The sequence below is a fragment of the Poecilia latipinna genome, unplaced genomic scaffold, assembly GCF_001443285.1.
Source record: "Poecilia latipinna isolate Pla-1442-1.1 unplaced genomic scaffold, P_latipinna-1.0 Scaffold11, whole genome shotgun sequence".
Taxonomy (NCBI): domain Eukaryota; kingdom Metazoa; phylum Chordata; class Actinopteri; order Cyprinodontiformes; family Poeciliidae; genus Poecilia; species Poecilia latipinna.
This window is the reverse complement of record NW_015112627.1, coordinates 772,535-790,831: the sequence shown is the minus strand read 5'-3', so window position 1 is coordinate 790,831 and position 18,297 is coordinate 772,535. Positions and strand designations below refer to the sequence as shown.

The 18,297-nt window shown below is 39.6% G+C and overlaps 2 protein-coding genes across 5 annotated transcripts in view; both read right to left on the bottom strand.

The window, feature by feature from the left end:
* tbrg4 (transforming growth factor beta regulator 4) overlaps nucleotides 1-3,478 on the bottom strand; it is a 9,685-nt gene extending 6,207 nt beyond the window's left edge. Inside the window, exons 1-7 of one of the 2 annotated variants that reach the window (XM_015030208.1) lie at nucleotides 3,370-3,478; nucleotides 2,110-2,600; nucleotides 1,703-2,023; nucleotides 1,059-1,233; nucleotides 762-919; nucleotides 544-654; nucleotides 317-461 (exon numbers count right to left, since the gene is read on the bottom strand). In XM_015030208.1, coding sequence (XP_014885694.1) covers nucleotides 317-461; nucleotides 544-654; nucleotides 762-919; nucleotides 1,059-1,233; nucleotides 1,703-2,023; nucleotides 2,110-2,532 — 1,333 coding nt within the window. In that variant the 5' untranslated portion in view covers nucleotides 2,533-2,600; nucleotides 3,370-3,478. Of the gene's footprint in view, nucleotides 1-316; nucleotides 462-543; nucleotides 655-761; nucleotides 920-1,058; nucleotides 1,234-1,702; nucleotides 2,024-2,109; nucleotides 2,601-3,090; nucleotides 3,313-3,369 lie in introns of those variants that run through there. The other variant, XM_015030217.1, reaches the window with a different exon arrangement.
* Nucleotides 3,479-3,582: 104 nt separating this feature from the next.
* Nucleotides 3,583-18,165, bottom strand: LOC106946062 (DENN domain-containing protein 3-like). Of its 3 annotated transcripts, none has more exons than XM_015030173.1 (28): nucleotides 17,839-18,165; nucleotides 16,139-16,224; nucleotides 15,597-15,762; nucleotides 15,317-15,409; nucleotides 14,360-14,475; nucleotides 13,932-14,056; nucleotides 13,611-13,722; nucleotides 13,331-13,450; nucleotides 13,149-13,247; nucleotides 12,572-12,691; nucleotides 12,293-12,408; nucleotides 12,041-12,196; nucleotides 11,856-11,952; nucleotides 11,643-11,746; nucleotides 10,924-11,108; nucleotides 10,307-10,466; nucleotides 10,034-10,229; nucleotides 9,769-9,937; nucleotides 8,281-8,540; nucleotides 8,028-8,198; nucleotides 7,797-7,926; nucleotides 7,473-7,580; nucleotides 6,652-6,791; nucleotides 5,559-5,719; nucleotides 5,308-5,444; nucleotides 4,719-4,837; nucleotides 4,395-4,532; nucleotides 3,583-4,104 (listed from the first exon to the last, which is right to left on the bottom strand). In XM_015030173.1, exons 2-28 carry the CDS (start codon nucleotides 16,220-16,222, stop codon nucleotides 3,886-3,888), a joined length of 3,801 nt encoding a protein of 1,266 aa, XP_014885659.1. In that variant the 5' UTR covers nucleotides 16,223-16,224; nucleotides 17,839-18,165; the 3' UTR covers nucleotides 3,583-3,885. The 3 variants fall into 3 exon arrangements, with proteins under 3 accessions (XP_014885659.1, XP_014885669.1, XP_014885650.1); XM_015030183.1 differs by having other exon boundaries at nucleotides 17,868-18,165; XM_015030164.1 differs by lacking the exons at nucleotides 16,139-16,224; nucleotides 17,839-18,165 and having other exon boundaries at nucleotides 15,597-16,089.
* Between the last annotated feature and the right edge of the window lie 132 nt (nucleotides 18,166-18,297).

Genomic DNA, 18,297 nt, shown 5'->3' with positions numbered 1-18,297 from the left:
AAAAAAAAAAAAAAAACTTACTTTACAATAAGCTGAACAACCCATCAAATATGTAGGAGGTTATTATCCCTAAATGCAAATGCACAAGAATGCAAATATGCCTTTGCGCAGACAGAGAACAAATAGGATAGAATAGAAAACTGATATAACTTCTTTTCAGAATTAACGTACTCAAATTTATTTTCAAACCTTCAATCCTACAGGACGACTGAAAATGCATGCAGGAAAATTGGATGCTGACTTTTAACTCCACTGTTGCAGCATTTTCAATCCCCTTAAAGGTGTTGATAATCCACCACCCAGGTAAGCAGTTTACCTTGCAGGTTGGTAACATGACTTGTCTGAGTCATAGGGATGAGGTAGTCGGGCTTGGCCTGCTGTAAGACACACAGGGACCACACCACATCCGTCTGCAGGAAAGGCTCCAGACTCGCGAGAGACTCCTTCAACACAACATGAACCTGTCGAGAAGCAGAGAACACGCAGAAGTTGAACCGACCGGGCGCAGGCAGCAGATCTGCAGCAACTTCAACTCGTTAATACCTTTCTGTAAAACTCCTCTCCTTTGGTGGGCTGGAAGCCAAGCCTGGCAAAAGTCATGAGCAGATTGCAGAGCTGGAAAGTGCTGTACTTTTCACTCTTCGCTGTGTAGTGCTGGGGGAAACAAAACAAAAAAACATGACAGTCAGTGAGGAGAAGAAACAAAAACAAACCAATTAATCTGAGGTCATTGATGAAGCCCTGGATAAGAGACAACTGACCTCAGCAAAGGCTTCAAAGAGAGGAATGTGGAGCCATTTGAGGAAGCCCAGAGACTTGGCACAGCGCGTGACGTCAGTGGAGCTGAGCTCAGGAACTCTGGGTAGCAACTCGCTGGCCATTCGCTGAAAAACCTGAGATTGGTTGAAATTCAGCTTTCCTAGAAAGAATGAAAAATATGAGTCATTGCCATATTTATTCTCCTCCAACTTTACATCGACATTGAACTTTACAACTTAATTAGTCTTTTTATAACCAATAGAAGCAGCTTCAGATCATTTTACTGTCAGGGATATTACCGTATGCGAAGGCCAGATCCATTATTAATGGAGTGGTGAACTCGGATGAGGGTTTCTGGAGGAGGTGGTAGGACACGGCCCTGAGTAATGGGATGCTTCTGCGGTTCTGAGCTGCCAGTGCTACACAGACTTTCCTGATATCTTCAGCTGAAAAGCCCTCTGAGAGCTCTAATGCCTGCAAAAGATTTAATTTATTTATTTTTTTTATTTTTATTTTTTTAAGAGGTCCTTATAATGCTTTATAAGTGGGAATCTTTAGCAACAACATTCAGTGGTACCAGTGGTTCTCAATAACAGCAGCATCTTAATAAATAATAATAACATTATATTTATCAATTGCCACCGAACCTTTATCAGCTACTTTTTCTTCCACTCAACTTTCTATTAACGTATTTGAGTTCAGAATGGGGGGGAGGTTTACCAACAAAAGCACGCTGAACTATTGTCAAGTGTGCGGTTTTCCTCATTTCCTCATGCAAATACCATATTGCCTTTTTTTTTGTATTAAATGTTCCAATTCTCTGAGAAAGATATATCAGTTTTACTTCTTTAATTGAATTACCAGAATGTACTTTTCAATTATATTTGAGTTAACCGGCATGCACTTATCAAGTATCTCTACACGTAAATAAAATAGCTGATACCTTATCTTCAAGTCTGTCCACCAAAGCAGGCGCCATGTGCTCTCCTTTGGAGATCAAAGCGCTGACGGTTTTGGTATCGGCGATTTCCGTCCAGCGCAGCTCCAGCTGTTTCAAGGCAGCGTTCACGATCGCTACATCTTGTGGGGCTTTCCTCGCCACTCCCCAGTCTATCAGGAAGCCCAGTTGCTTGTAGGAGAGCCTTCGGACTCTCCACCGGACCTCTGTTTGGACAGAACCCAGCACTGGATGGGAAGTGGGGATCTTCATGATCCAGAGGGACCGCAAAACACTCACCAGATTGCCATTCCACACTGATGACACCTGGGGGGGGAAAAAAATAACATATTGACATAAAACAGGCACAAATACCTAATTAAATGAGAAGTAAGCAATAGGGGAACCCTTACATCTTTTGATAGAGTACTCATCATTTCAACCAGCCTTGAATCTGTCAGCACTTCATCTTGGTCTCCTGTAAACTTCTCCTTTGTCTTTAGCATCAGCTGAGTCCACTTCACCAGGGAGGCAGCCGCCTGATTACCACTCCCTCCGTACTGTTCCCAAGCAGACAAAACCTCGTCTGGAGCCGACACTTTCTCTATCATCTCATACAGATGAGTTCGCACCAGAACATTGTGATGTGGCTCATCTTTGGTCGCCGTCCACTCGCAGAACAATCTCTCAGTGACCCATAACCAGTTTCTAACCCTCGGTACCTCTACAGGTCCACCTAAGGGTGGCTGAAAGCGGACAGCAGTGCCAGTGGCTGCAGCCTGAGAGGAAGACTTGCAGATTAAGTGGGCACATCTGCCCAGCAGGCGGTTGGCCATTCGTTCAGAGCGGTGAGACTGGAGAGGAAATCTCCTCACAATCCAAAAACACACATCCCACTAATGATCTGTGAGAAGCAGAGCAGTAATTTTATTTATATAGCACATTTTCAGCAACAAGGCAATTCAAAGAGCATAAATTTGGTGTTCTGCAGTGTTCTGTTGAGGCAGGTTACCCGATTACTATACATATATGTATATATAAATATACATATATATACAAAAAAAAAATGTATGAAACTCCATGTCGGTAACGGGATGTAATTATTGTAGCAACTGCAGAGCTTTCTGAACGGGTAATAAAATTAACCTTTCTAAAGTCGTTTTTTCTCTAAACACATCGAAAATAAGTACAGAAATAGCCCCTCAAATTCATAAGTGTGCCACTGATTAACTACGGAATTTTTTGCGGTTATGAGTTTGCAATTCTGACAATGAATAAAACTCTGTCAAACACAAAAACTCTGTCACACATCCCCACCAGCTCGACTAAAGTTTCGGAAACATGAAGATCTTGCTAGGAGGAAATGGGGGGTTGTACGACCTGCATTTACTTACCGGAGACTCGCACAGTGGAAAAAAACTATATCAAGTTCTGCATCAGAGTCACTGTGACTGTATCCGAAAATGTTTCTTCCAATTATTTTTTATTTTTTCCAAAGCCAACACTGAACATGGTCCTATCATGTAACATCAGAACCTGACCTTGTGTGGAAATGAGGAGACGCACTAAAACACCGCCAGTCCTTTTTCCTCATCCAGCAGATTAAAATGATAGAACCTGAACATAGGCCGCATCTAAAGAATGCTATAACTACATACCCACTGATGACTTACCTAAAATAATGTATATTTTTGGGAGAAAACCACCCGCATGAGGAAATGTCTGGTAAGCAATAGGCGTCGCAGGGAATTGACGTCAAAGAGACGTTGTCACGTGACCAGCGGATGAGGCTACGATTGGTTAATATTTTTTATACATTCAAAACTATAAAATACGGCATTGCAAAGAAACGGAAACAATATGTAATTTATATTCCTATACAAACATCACAGTAAAATAAAGAATATTTATTAGAATTTTTTTTACATAGAAACAAACATCACCTTTCAGTACTCTACTAAAACATAAAAACATGAGGTACAGATATTATCATCTTACTTAAATGTTGTGTGTCATTAGCAAATTAAAATTATTTCATTAAGAAGAAATCAAAACATTTGTCCTTAAAAAAAAAAGTAAAGTTACTGTTATAAACTAATAGAATCCAAGAAATAAAATATAAAAACATATCTTTGCACCTAAATACATTTCTGCATATTGAAATTTGTTTTGTTATCTTGAAATGTTTTTTATGCAACCTGCCAGATGGCAATCTTGCCATCCCGACGTGCAGAGCCACTCAGCACATAACGGTCCTCAGCAGAACAGAGAGTCTGGATACTGTCCGAATGGGCCAGAAGCTCTTTTGTCACCGTCAGACTGTCTAAGTCTAACACCAACACCAGGCTTTTCAGCTGACCGTCACAAAGACCTCCGATTCTGCTCCATCCTCTGCAGCCAACCCAGATCTGGGAAGAAGAAATGAAGCGGAGCATTAAATAAGTCCACACCGATAAGTGCCACAAAGCAATACCCACCTAGAGCCACTCTGGAACAATTTCAGGCTCTGGGTCAATTTAAGTCATGATTACATGGCAGATTAGTTTTCCCATTTAGTTTGACTGAACAAATCAAAAATAAAATAGATTTTCTGATTATTACCATTATATATTAACGCTAAAGGAGTTAGAATTTGGCGAATAAATATTAATTAGATAAGCCAATAAGCCATGTAAACAGGCATGTATTCAGAGCTCACCTGGTTTTTGACTCGAATCATACACGTGACTCCTGACGTGCCTGGCAGAGAAATTCTTTTGGGTGATTGGTTGAGGTCGTCAGTCTGCCAGAGACACAACTCCACCGAGTCAGAGCAGCCTGTCCAAACTTGTCCGCGCTGCAACACACCAACCTTTTAGTTAGATTTGCTGGTTTTCATTACGATTTGGAAAACATTTTAAAATTTCTGGTTTAGAAGTTTGAGCAGCAAATTATTCTGAAGGTCCAGTGTTACTCAATGCCACCTGATAATATGTAATATAAACTTGTGAAAGAGACTGCAGTGTTAAAGTTTTCAAGTCACCTCTGGAACAACAATAAAGCAGCTGAAGCAACTGGGCATGCTCCGTAAGTCATCAGGAAGCACTATCCTCCTCTGTGGAGCGCCACACTTTTTTAGTTCCACAATGCTGTCACCACAACCTGCACATGCAAAAACACTCAGGTTAAAAAGAAAATACTTAAAGTGTCTGCTTGTTGATGAGTCATGATGAGCAGGTAAGATGAAAACCGTAAAGATGGATGAAGAGTTATCGACATCTCATTTAAGTTTATTAGAATTTTATGCAACAGAGCAACACAGAGCAGCACATAACTGCACAGAGAAAAAGATAAAAGTGACCCGTAGATTTCAACGATTCTTGCATTTGAATACGTTTAGTGTGGGACGAATTGATATTCGCTCTCTGCATTAATAGTCTGTAGAGCGACTTTTCATTGCACTTGCATCTGAAAGTCTGTAGGATATACCAGCTTTGCACATTTTGTTGAAATGTGAGCATATTTCTTTGAAAAATAGGTCGACATCAGTTGAACTGAAGAGAGAAGGTACAATGACAAACACGCACCAAATCAGATTGAAATGTCCGACTGAACCAACAGTGTGTACTCACAGCACCAAAGGATGCCGTCATAGGATCGTATGGAGCAGAGGCGGTCACAGCTGAGGTGGAACTGGCGCTTCACCTTCAGGGTGGCCGAGTCCCATTGCAGGATTGTCCCGTCGCAGCTGCAGGAGTAAGCAAGTTGCCTAGAAAATTGAAAAATAGAAAGATGAAAAGGTGCTAGTTACAAACCCACATTCAACTTGAAGAGGCTGCTATTTGAGGAAAAAATTATTCTCTGAGAATAATAACATCTTCACCCATTGCTATGATCTGTGGTGTCAACAGAGAGGCCAGTCACTTCATGTCGGTGTTCAGTCAGCTGTTTGTTGCAGGACATGCTGTGGGTGTCGATGATGTAAATAACAGAGTCCTGAGAACCCATCCAGACCTGATCATGGACCAGCCCCATCATGCATGTCTGCAAGGAGAATAAAATTACGTGAAAATTTAGTTTCACCATCCTCAGAAACATGTTACCAGAGTAAAAGAAAAAACAAAAAAAAACACAAGAAATGCCTTCTTTGTGTACAATGTTACTATTTATCTATTAAGTACTATTACACTAGTAATGTGAGGCATAAGCCGATGAATGCTTAGGACAGTTACTCAAACATACGAAATAAAAAATAATTTAATAACTTCTAAGAACTACATTCAAAGTACAAAAAACTGGAAATAACTTCAGCACATTTTCGAAAAACAATGGAAATGTGTGTGAGAGACAGGCTTTCTCTGAAGAAATGCTTGGCAATAACACATATAGCCAATATATAAGAAATGTGGTTTATTTCTCTAAAAAGGTGTCACATTTGCAAAAAGAAGGGCATTTGTGGGTATAGAGTGGCAAAGTTGAATACATAGATTCCACCCACAGAAGTCTTGCCAAATCCTGTCTGTAAATACCAAACAGCCTTTGGTGAAGGTTGTGTGATGGTGCAGACAACTCTGCTAACAAACACTTGGTCATGAAGTGTTCGTCTTGTAGGATGTCAATAAAAGGAGAGGCCAGGTTGTTGTGGGTTGTTACAATAATAATAATAAAAAAAAAACTTAAAAAAAAAAAAACTAAACAAACGTCGACTTAACTCTAATTTCCGTACTCAGTTTCTAAGTTTATTAATTTTTCCCCAGAAAAAGCAACTTAGCAAATAAACCTAAAACATGTTGTTCTTAGTACATTAACAAAGCAACAAAGATGATAACATTTTTCTTTTCTTTTACACAAGCTGTGTTTCAAGCAATACTAAAATTCTCACCCACAGGATTATATCCTTAATAAGCTTTCGCATTACTTTGAATTATTTTTAAGACCTTTAATCACGTGTCTGTATGGCATCAGGCTGCTCTCACCACTTGTAACTCTCCCGTCTGAATGCAATCCTGCAGCATCGACCAGCTAGCTGCATCAAATACGACCACTCTGCCGCCACTCAGTGCCACCCACAGCTTGGGGTTCATCACTATTGGGGATTTTTTGTCCCGCAACTGACCTGAAATTGTAACAAAAAGACATTTAAATTGGAAGTGAAAACCAGTTGCGGATTCTAAAATAGAACAGCACATCAGATTGTTGAAGAAAAATACATGTTAGTCATGCGCCTTTTTATGTCGTCTCGCATTATATTAGTTTACGCCAGTTTTTTAAGTGACTGAGAAAGAATCTAGAAACTGAAAATAGTCAAACACTCTATATGTACCAATGGCAACACCTAAAACACGNACGGTTGTTGAAAGCCAGTCCTCGAGGGCTGGTATTCTGCATGTTTTAGTTCTCTCCCTGGTTCAACACCCTGGTAGTCGCTACCTCCTCGGCACGTCAAAGCTCTGCAGAGGCCGGCTGACGAGCCATTAATTAATTCAGGTGTGTTGAACCAGGGAGGGAAATAAAACATGCAGCATCCTGGCCCTCGAGGACTGACAGTAGAAACCTCTTACTTGAGGATCAGGGTTGGGGAAAAGTGACTTAAGGGAATTTCCATTTTTCTCTTGCAGGACATCTGAGATATAATGTTCCAGTACAGACCAGCTTTGTTCACTCGAAGAACTCAGTGTCAACATGTCAAAAACATGTGTAGAGGAAAATGCACACGCATTGCCCGACACATGAGGAAATAAAGTTGCAAATCTCAGAAAAATAGTTGCACATTTCTTAAAGTCAAACAATCAGATACCTGGCGTGTACAGCAGCACACATACAGTCTGAGGCTCTGCCAAGTCCAGAGATGGGTTGATTTTATGCTTTAGAGTCTCTGAGGTAGTATTAGGAACCATCATATCAACTGGTCAAAGACACACAAAAAAAATGCATACATTAATTTACAATAAACGTACAGTAACATAAAACAGTAATACACAACTGACAAAAACTTGTCAAAAAGGTCATCCAATTGTTTAGAGCAAACATCTACCATGTGACAGTTGTAAAAAAAAAAAAAAAAGTCTTTAAACAAAGTCACTGCATCCGAAAGTAGAGAAACCAGGTAAGGGAACCTAACCTTCATGTAAGACTTTATCAAAGTAAACCAGCTTCGAAGCTGCAGAGATGGATCTGTGAGGGTTCAGGCAGCCAAAGACGGCATCCATCAACAAGACATTAGTCAGAGCTTGAGTCATGCACTGCGGGTCCTGAGAAAAGACAACAAAGACGTCAATAAAGTAGAAGGTAGACACATAATTTCTGAAAACAGGAGGCCACGTTTAGGGTTTTATCGTTTGTTGTGTTGTACCTTATCTTGGTCGCCCATCTTGCGCCCAGCCCACATCTCTTTGATGATGAGGTTCCATAGTCCGGTCTCCGTCTTTAGGTTTGCTTCAAATAGCTCAGGCCTGCTAAAAGTCTTGATCCGAAGACTGAGGATACGGACAAGAAGAAAGGGGGCGGAGGCCATCTTTACCTCCTAAAAAAAGGGATGGTAGGATTTATAACAGCAGCAAAGTAGAAATTTTCAGTATGAAATATCTGAATAAGATATGTTTAACCTGTATGTCTCTGAACTTTGCAATTTCCAGGAAGCCCGGCTGTCCCTCCGTGAGCAGAAACAAGCGCTTTTGCGTCATGGCAATTTTTCCGACGCCGTACGAGGTCTTGACGCGCGAGGACAACTTGGAAACGCATTCGCCGTCGTCGAGGCGGCTGACGACCTCAGAGAGGAGGTTGACATCTTGTGCTTCGGCCTCCGTCTCCTTCCAGAAGGTGTAAAACATTCGGAAGACTTTTGGGTCCACCTTCGTATGTTGTTCTGCAACAAAGACGAGGTTTGTTGTCAGGGTAAAACCATCATTAAATTTAACAAAACAATAATAATAATAATAAAATATAAACAACCTGTATTAACATTTTGAAGATTTGAACTCGTTCCACTTTTAATCTCGCAAAAGCTTGTTTTACGTTTGCGCTTACGACACATTCTTGCAACAAAACATGGACTTCAGTGTTAACCGCCGTCAGAGTTTTGGTGCATTTTCTTCCATCTAGCTGTGCATGATTGTCTTTTACGTCAGAACTGAAAGAGGAAAATAAATCTTTGTCCCACATACAAAGACTCTTTAAGAACCGAGTCATGGGTAGGAATTTAATGTCATGCACTGATGACCTCTAACAATAAATGCACTTGATCCTCTCTCACTCTCGGCGTTATCCGACATGCCGATTATCCTCACTTTTCTTTGAAGACGTGTGCTGTGCCTCATCTTTCATTTAGTAGCAGAGCAGACTGATTTGCAAGGCAAAAATAACTTATTCTGGAGTTTTTGTGGCCTCAGAATAAAACATGACATCAACAGCAATGCATCGTCACACTCAGCCGACAAAGTCAGCGACACTGAAACCGTTAAGTTTGATCTCTGTCTTCCTGACAGCTGAAACAACTCGAGTCAGACTGTTCAGTCAGCTAAGCATCAAAGCGCTTAGTAAATTCATTTGCTTTTATGAAAGATTTAAGCAGCTCTTAACACTCCTGAACACATCTCAGCTTGTGGCTCAGAATACAAAATAGGGAATTTGTGAATTTCTTACAATAAATATTATTGTAACATTGCTTAATGTGCTTGCAAAAGGGTCAGGGAAAGGCTTTGGTTCAATTTTGCAAACATGTTGACATAAAGCACCCAGGATCAGAACTGTCCCTTTGATTTTGCAACTTGTCTTTGAGGACACTGTAGATTTGATTTTGGCAACAGATGGTGACACACAGGTCTTCTCTGCTGGCCAGGTATTATGTCTTGATCTCTGATTAAAACATAATTGAGTCATCCAGTTAAATGATCAACCATAGAAAAGAAAGCTACTTAGGAGTTAAGCTGTCTGGCAAACAGTCTGATTTGCACAAAATAAACTAGCTGTTTGAATGCTTCTTATGAATATTTACTTGAAGACCTTTTCTATCTAGAAACGTCAAATTCATTTGACTATAGGTTATTATGAGTTGTGCATCGTAGGCTTTTAATACTTGCCATTTTATCCCTTACCATCAGTGAGTGCATCAAATAAGCGACTTATTGTTGCCACGTCCTTTACAATTCCACATTCCTGAATGCAGCGTACAAACTCGTCCTGACCCAAGGGACTCTGAGGAAGTTTAAACTTCTTGATGCGATTATCTGTCCGAACAGCCGGCTTCTCGTTATCCGTTTTTATCTAGCAAAGGCAAACAGAACGACTTGATCCATTCACCCGCTGACAACGAGCTGCAACTGCGACCAAAACACCGCGTGTGTGAGTTTGCTGACAGACCTTGAAAAGAAGACTCTTAAGCTCAGGTCTCGTTTGGGCTTGCTGCAGCTCCTCTTGTTGCAGCGAGTCCACGAGCCACGCGACCAAATGCGTGGGAAAGATTGCCATGTCGGTCTTGTTGAGACTCTGGAAGTCACTCAAGGCGTCCAGTCGCCTTGAACACAGCGTGTTGATGAAACCTCGCAAGTAGTAAAATCTGGAGAGACAAAAATAGTAGGAGTCATGTTGGTGGATTAAAGTTTTACGTTTTAATCCGAGATCAAGACATAATACCTGGCCAGCAGAGACGAGTTCTCGGTTTGGACAGAGAAAATAGCATTTCCCAGCAGTTGGATGAGCTCACTATAATAAGCTTGGACAGTGTGGAAAGACAGAAACACTGGGAACTCTGGGAGTTTAAAAACTTTCACAGGGTCGGGTGGTGTTTTCAGCGCTGGAGGAAGAACGGAAGAGAATGTGGAAAGAGACGAGAAAATAAATGCAATAGCAAAAAAAGAAAGTGAGCATCAGTTTCATAAATGTACTTAATATATGTCTTAACTATGTAGGCCTATGCAGTGACTGTTTTTTTTTTTTAAACTAATGCAAAACACTCAAACATTTTTGGCCTGAATGTTATCTTTAACTATGAAATATCTGAAGTTTTATGATTGAAGACGCCCTGCACAAGACTTAAATCAATGCTTTCATTTAAGGAAACTAAGAAAGAGCCACGAGTTAAAAGCTTATTTATGGGACTGATTAACAGATACTTTAAATCAAAGTTGCAATTTTAACACATAAACGTTACATCAGAAAGTCAAATGAAATGCTCGTATACTGCAATGTGCCACCGAATGAAAAATAATGCTTTGCCCCGCCGTACAGCCGATTAGTTTTATTTCTCCCACCTGAATCAGACATGACGGCCCTGGTGAGCAGCGGGTTTTTCTCAATGCTGAGAACCTGATACCCCCCTAAGTTAGGGAGACTCATCCCCAGTCTTTTACTCAGCTTGTTCCCGAAACCAGAGCTCTTTCTCCGGGTTAGGATTTCTTGCATGGTCGGTCTGCGCGGCACCTCAACGACAGGCATTCTGCAGCACACACAGGAAAAGAAAACAAGGTCAGTAGACTGACCGGGGTTTTACAAAGCAATACCATAACATGCTGGACAACTTCCTTGTTAAATCTTCATATTTTCAGGTTGTGAATTGATTCAGATCATCTACACAGACGGATCAAACGTATGAGTTTGTATTTTTTGCTTCTACTTCTATAGTTGTTCACAGCACTGTACAATACAGTGTAATGAAAAAGTTTTCATTTCCTTCAAAATGTCACATTATTTTATTGAGATTTTTTTTTTTTTTTGGTAGACCAACACAAGACAGTGCATAGTTGTGAAGTGGAATCGCCATTGCATTTCCATGTGTTTATTTAATAAATAAAACTCGTAAGTATCCAATTTATATTCCACAATTCCCCCCCCCTCAAAAAATAAAAAATACATATTTTTGAGGTTGCAATGCTATAACATGTGAAACAGTTTCAGAAGGATGAATAGTTTTGCAAAAGTGCAGAAATTTCACAAGGATTTTTAAGCCTGCTCAGTTGATACAATGACGCACTTCTGCATCTCAGCCCGAGTGCTGAGCTCCATTCGTGCAAAGTGATCCATTTTTTTGTTGAGTCGATCCCTCAAGAAGGAGTGGAAGATGTGTGTGTCCAATACCTGCAACACAGGCGTATCAATATTTTAGATGTTTTAAATAATACTAGCTAACCTTTAACCAAACCTTTGCAACTATAAATAAACAAAAGCCAGAAAATTGAGGCAATACCACTTTGTAAAAAAGCAGCTCGTCTGGCTCCCTCGTTTTCAGGAACTCTTCGCTGTGAAACACTCGATGTTCATAGTTCAGATGGCTGCAAACATCCCTGATTAAAACACACAAGAGTATTCTAGCATAGCGAAACAGAATATGTTTAAGAAAACGATCAACCTGCAGCCAAGCGTTCGTAACACCTGAATATGTTGACCAGCAGTTCCAGAGAAATCTTCTGGATCTCGTGGTTGAGTTTGCGTTGCCAGGCTCTTCTTTGTGCACGCTGCTCGTTGACGTCCATGCAGCTTGCACTGTGGTACTGGTCCAAGTCAAAATGTATCCGCAACGAGCGACTCCTGTAAAAGGCAAAAACATCTCTCCATTCAGTACGTGTGAGATGGTGTTTTGGTGTAGCTCAGCTTTGATTACTGATCCTAAAGCACACTTTACACCTCTGCATGAAGTAGTTTGCAGCAGCTGGAGGAATTTCAGGGATATCGATGGCATCAGACAAAGAAGTGGAAACGGTCCCATCGTCAATATTCACCAAGATCAAATCATCAGTTTCCTAAACAAACATAAAAAAAATAAGAAGAAAATCGTATTGAAAAGAGAGTAAATAAAACATGATTTAAAGACTTTTATTTTGTTCTTAATGTCTTGCATAGAGTTGGAGACTTTAGCGTTAACTTTATATGCAGAAATGTTATTTTGGCAGGTAATGAACTTACAGCAGCAACTTCAGCGTAATGGCTCAGATGGCATCCCATAAGAAAGGCAGTGGGAGCCATCACGAAGTCCAGCATTCCTCTGGCCAGCACAGGAACATAAGGATGCTGCCATGTCAGAGGCTGGGGAAGATGAAAGCAACGATATATTAAAACACACGTCTAACATGGCGCAATACAGAATTCGTTTTCCCTTAGAGTTTTATGTTTTACAGCCAATATTTTTAAATAAAATATATTCTCAAAATTCACCAGCGAGATACAACAAATCAGATCACTGGATTATTAGTTTGATGTTTTTTATTTTATTTTATTTTATTCTTCTTTGAAAGTTTTAACAATCTGAAATCACTCACCACCAGAGACTGTTCAACAGAACAAGTTTTATTTGATTAAATTTTACGTGAATGTCTTAATTGTAAGGATTCCAACTGCTTTCTGGCCATCTCATCGATTATCGTTTACCATAATGATCATCAGCATGGATTTTGAATTAGATGAGGTAGTCCAACACAAACCAGAATAAAAAACAAACATTGTTTTGCAGTCGACAGATCAACAGATGTATGTGTTAACGGACCTGCAAAAAAATTAACAGGCTTTCTGCTACTAGCGTCAGTCTTGCCAAGTCAGCAGAAAACAATACCACCCGTTGCTCCTGCAGAAGACAAGAAAGCACCTACAGAAAGAGAAACGCAGAGACGTAACCATTAATCTGAACTGCCTCTTGTTGCGTTTAAATGCTAAATCAGTGCGAAATACCAGCAGTAGTTGCTGCGGTTGGAAGCAAAGGAAGGGCAGGTGGAGGTCCAAGTCGATAGCTGGAAGGCTTTTGTCCTCTCTGGACGGCAACACGATAGTCAAGGGACGTAATGTAAACATCTGGCGAAAAAAAAAAAAAAAAATGGAGCACAAACCCTGTAGTTTTACTGCTTCAAACCAACATTTCTATTTGGAATACTCAGAGTAATGAACGTGGTAAAACGTGTTTAGCAAAATTATCATTACGACGACGACGTCCAGTTAGAACTGGTCCACATACCAAATGAAGCTGCCCGGGAGGTGGAATTGGCACAAGGCTCAGCTTGATTGCAAATTCATTCAGTTTCTCCTCCATCTCTGACAACCGACATGAACTCAGCTGAAACAGAAGACTGGCAAATAATGATAAGAAATATGAGGCAATGACAGACACAGGGTATAAAACAACGGGATTGTATCGAAACACGTACGGCTTTGTCATAAAACAATATGAATTGTAAGGCTGATTTGCGAGCCATAAATACGGTAAATATGTTGTACCTACACAGACACAAAATCATTTCAGCAATGATATACGCATCAGGTTTCTTCGGTTTCTCACCATGACAGGCAGTCTTTGAGGGCAGTAAAATAAGGATACTTGGATATGACACAAACGCCGACAGCGGAGAAACATTTAGAGAGCTTTAAAGATCCGGCTCCACGCTGATAACCGGTCGTCCCTTCCTTTGATGGGAAGTAGAAGAAATTAATCATTCATCAGTTTTCATTTCAGATCCCAATTTGAATTATATATTATTATTATCTTAAATTGTGTTGATGGTTTCAAAAAAAACATTTTTTAAAAATAGTAAAAAAAAAAAAAAAAAACAACTTAACTGGGCAAACTGTCATTAGACATTACTATTATTTGAGGATGTTGATAGTTACAGATATCTATTTAGCATAACATTTCCTGTTTCCTGTTTAGAGATGGCAGAAATTGCGTTGCTGTATTATTTATGAAGTAGTGCATGCTGCTCAGCGTACCAGTATTGATCGATAATACTGCATCACTACTCCATGAGTCTTGTTGCCGAAGACGTCGGTAAAAACCAGGAAGTGGAACTGCTCTTCTTTCTTCTCCCCAGTGACCAGCAGACCACCTGGCGATAAAAACAAAAACATACCGCATCTTAATGTTGCAGTCTGCATATATGGATCCCCTCACAGAAAGCACTGACTTTAATAGATGAAGACTTCTACAAGACATTATATAAGATTAAAAAAAACTGAATTTGGGATTCAAAACTCTTCCCCTGTGACTCCAGGAGTTGCTTTTTGTCCTTTCATACATTTCCAAGGACCTTTCTAGGTTCTTGGGCGTAATTGCTGGTGTTTTAGTTATACATCACAGGAAAGGATAAGCTTTGTTTAGTCTCCTTTAAAATACAAACTAAAACAAAAAACACTCTTGGAAAAGACCACTTTGAGAGGGAACTGCAATCAATTTCGGTTCCTCTGTGGGACGGACATTACGATCACCAGTTCCTCCAGTAGAACTATGAAAAGCAAAGCTCGTCTTCAACATTAGAAACAATGAAGACATTTAAAAGTTCATGGCAGGCCATTCGAATAATAAAGGAATGGATTAAGTAAATATGCTAATGCTTAATACATTTTTACATTTACAAGTACATGTAAGAAATTGTCTAAATACAATTCTTTTTTTTTTCTTTATAATAAATCTATTTCTATGTTAGAAGTGCATTCAAATAGAGTTAAATTAAGCAACTTTAATTTTGTACCATAGTTAAACATAGGTCAGGTCATTAGCATACATTGCATTTTAAAAAAAATACATGCAAGTATTTACTCCAATATTGCTACTCCAAGTGCTTTATTCATATTACAATAGTTAGTACTTTTCATGAGGAAGGATTGCCTCAGAGTCAGGTTCGTTGTTTCTGCGTTTGTGTACAAGTAGAGAAAATAAAAATGTTTCACCAGGAAAACAGAGCTCAGGTACCGCCGTGAGGTTGATATTTTTTGGTACGCCGACATCTTCGCTTCCTTCTTTTCTCCCTGATGCACTTTGATCTGGAAAGATGTAAATTTGTAAAATAATAAAACTTGAAATAATCCTCAGAATAGCAGTACCAGTAAAATAAAGTACTAATATCAGGAACCTGAAGAACGTAGCAGACGTGATTCTTTAGAAATGATCAGTGCTAGGTCGTATGCATCAAATCTTGACTGGTTGTTTTTTGGTTTTTGGTTTTTTTACCTGAGGAAGGATGCTCCTTCTTCTTTCTGAGGATTGAGTGGTGTCGTTTTCCATGCAACTTTGATGTCTCATTCTCAGCTGACCTGCTGTGGAAGGGAGGAGCCAGAACATGAAGAATCTCCGGCTCCAACAGGAGAGACTCTGAGCTTATACTGCTGCCACCAGCCTGAATAAGACAGGAAAAACATACTGCATTAACTTTTATGCATTCCTTGAGAATATAAAATATACTTTTTACATAATCTATCCAATTATTAGACCATTGATTCCATGATTGCATGTTAAGGTGATTGATTCTATGGTAGTTGTTTAGAAAGTCTTCCTGTTTCCATTATGCTGTTTCAGCCATTCAATTTTTGCTTTATTCAGTAAAAATTGGTTACCAGTCATCAACATACTCGAGTAGTTTTCCAATTGTGTCAATGTTACGAACATGCAACAACGGCTAACCTCTATTTCAACAAAATAAGAAAGATGTCACCCCATGTTTGCTAGCGACACTGCAAAATGCAGCCGAACAAACCAAATTTAGACGCAGAAACCTGGTAGATTTCATGAAGTTTTTCACTGGACGCTCCGACCACCACACAGGCTTCCAGCAAAGTAGGCAGCAAGCAGTCAGTCATCACTGGGGAAGCAAAAGATCATAACGCAGGAGACAAATGGATCAAATGTGAAACGGGTGATATTAAAAGAAAATTAAATCATATAAACGAAAAGAGCGTAAAAATATAATTTTCTACTGGTTGCTATAAAAAAAAACAAAAAAAAAACAGAGCGTGACAAAATATTTTATCATTACTCATCACACATCATCCTGAGTTTAACCAACATTTTCTTGCTAATCATAGGGACAACTGTGGCTGTGGTAAAAACCCTCAGGTCACATGATTTTACATCCCCATCAGTGAATTAATCCAGAACGCAGAGTAGAATTGACCTCTTGGAGCTTACTATATTTAAAACTTTCCAGAACCAGAATAGGACCTTTAATTCATTTTACAGCAACAGAGTAAATGGTGTGAAAATTGTATTTGTTCTACATGCAACTGCTGCAAAATATACAACTTATTAAACATTGTAACTGCAGTATCCTCGTTCCTGTAGCCTACTTGAATGCTTGATTGTTTTCAGTAACTGTGACTGAAACTTATTCGTAGTAACCCAAAAATATAAAGCTGGACATCATTAATAGGCACAATATAAAGAGCTACAAAAGGTTTACTAAATTATCCTTCAAAAACAGCAACTTTTTCATCTTCTAAAATTATTCTGAAGTGTCACTCCTGGTCCAGTTTCAATAATTTCAATCTCTAAAACCACCAAGACACTGATGGGTAGATAGTGTGAAACTAAGGGCTTGAAAAACATACCATGCTGATGTATAATAATGCATGATGAGACCAATGACAAAGTACTCCTCTCCAATATTTCTCTTTGGAGAGAGGAGTACCTTCCAGAAGGACAAGTATCTCTGCAGTGATCCACCTGTGAGATCTGCATGGTAGAGTGACCTGACAAAAGCCACTCCTTAATAAAAATCACAAATCAGCCCATGTGGAGGTTGAAAGACTTTCACATCACGAGAAACATAATTCTCCGGTCTGATGAGACGACGATGAAGAAACTCTCTGGTGTGGATATCAGGTGTCGCATATCAGTACCATCCGTACAGTGAAGCATGGTGGTGTCAGCATCATGCTGTGTTAATGTTTTGCAGCAACAGTAACAGGCTACCGTATTCAGTATTTCTCCAACCCTGTTCAGTAAAACATGCCACACTGCTTGTTTTAGATGTTTCACTGCTTCAACAAACCTGATTTCAGTTCTTGGCTTATTTACAGGCTTTTTTTTTTTTTTTTAATTGCAAATAACTGAATCAGGTGCGTTCATGAAGAAAAACATCTAAAACATGCAGGGTGGTATGAATTGAAGACCAGGGTTGGGAAGACTTTTAATTCGTCTGTAACAGAGGTGCCTTTCGGAATACCATTAAATAATAGAATGGCCAGTGAAAGCCATAGTTGAGAAACACTTGTCCTATAGGAGACCGTCAATAAAAAGAGAAAAATCAGTGTACAAAGGTAAGCATTGATAAGTCTTAAGTTTTTTTTTTTTTTTTTTTACTTGGTTTGTTAGTTTAAATGATGTCGCTGCACATGACTCAGTCACGCTGCACAGGTGATCAGGTGCCTGCTTACCTGCAAGACAATTTCTAACTGCGTTTCCTCATGAACCTTACCTCGCTAATGTCGTGTCAGTGTTACTTACCGTCTTCCACGCTTTTTTTTTTTTTTTTCCCCTTTTCCTGCTTCTCAATTCTTCCTCCTCATATTCTTCACGGCACCTCCAGAACAACTCCGAGCCGCGGTGAAGTCCTGCATGAGAAGCTCAGTTCCTTACAGCCTGCTTCCTGTTCCCCCGAGAAAGCGCAAACATGCGTGTCAATCAGTCAAGTGAGATGAGTGACGCTTTATGGCGCGGTATATTTAAAGCCCACACCGCCTTTCGCCACACTGAAGCTACACATAAAGTCCTATAGTCTGTAAATTAGTACAAAAGGAACACTTATAAGACATTTATATATTTAAAATAATATGTATGACGTCAGTGCTGCAAAATATAGTATATATGAAACGTCTCACGTTATAAACCATATTACAGTCTCACACAAGAACCCCGTGTTGAAGATTTAACGAAA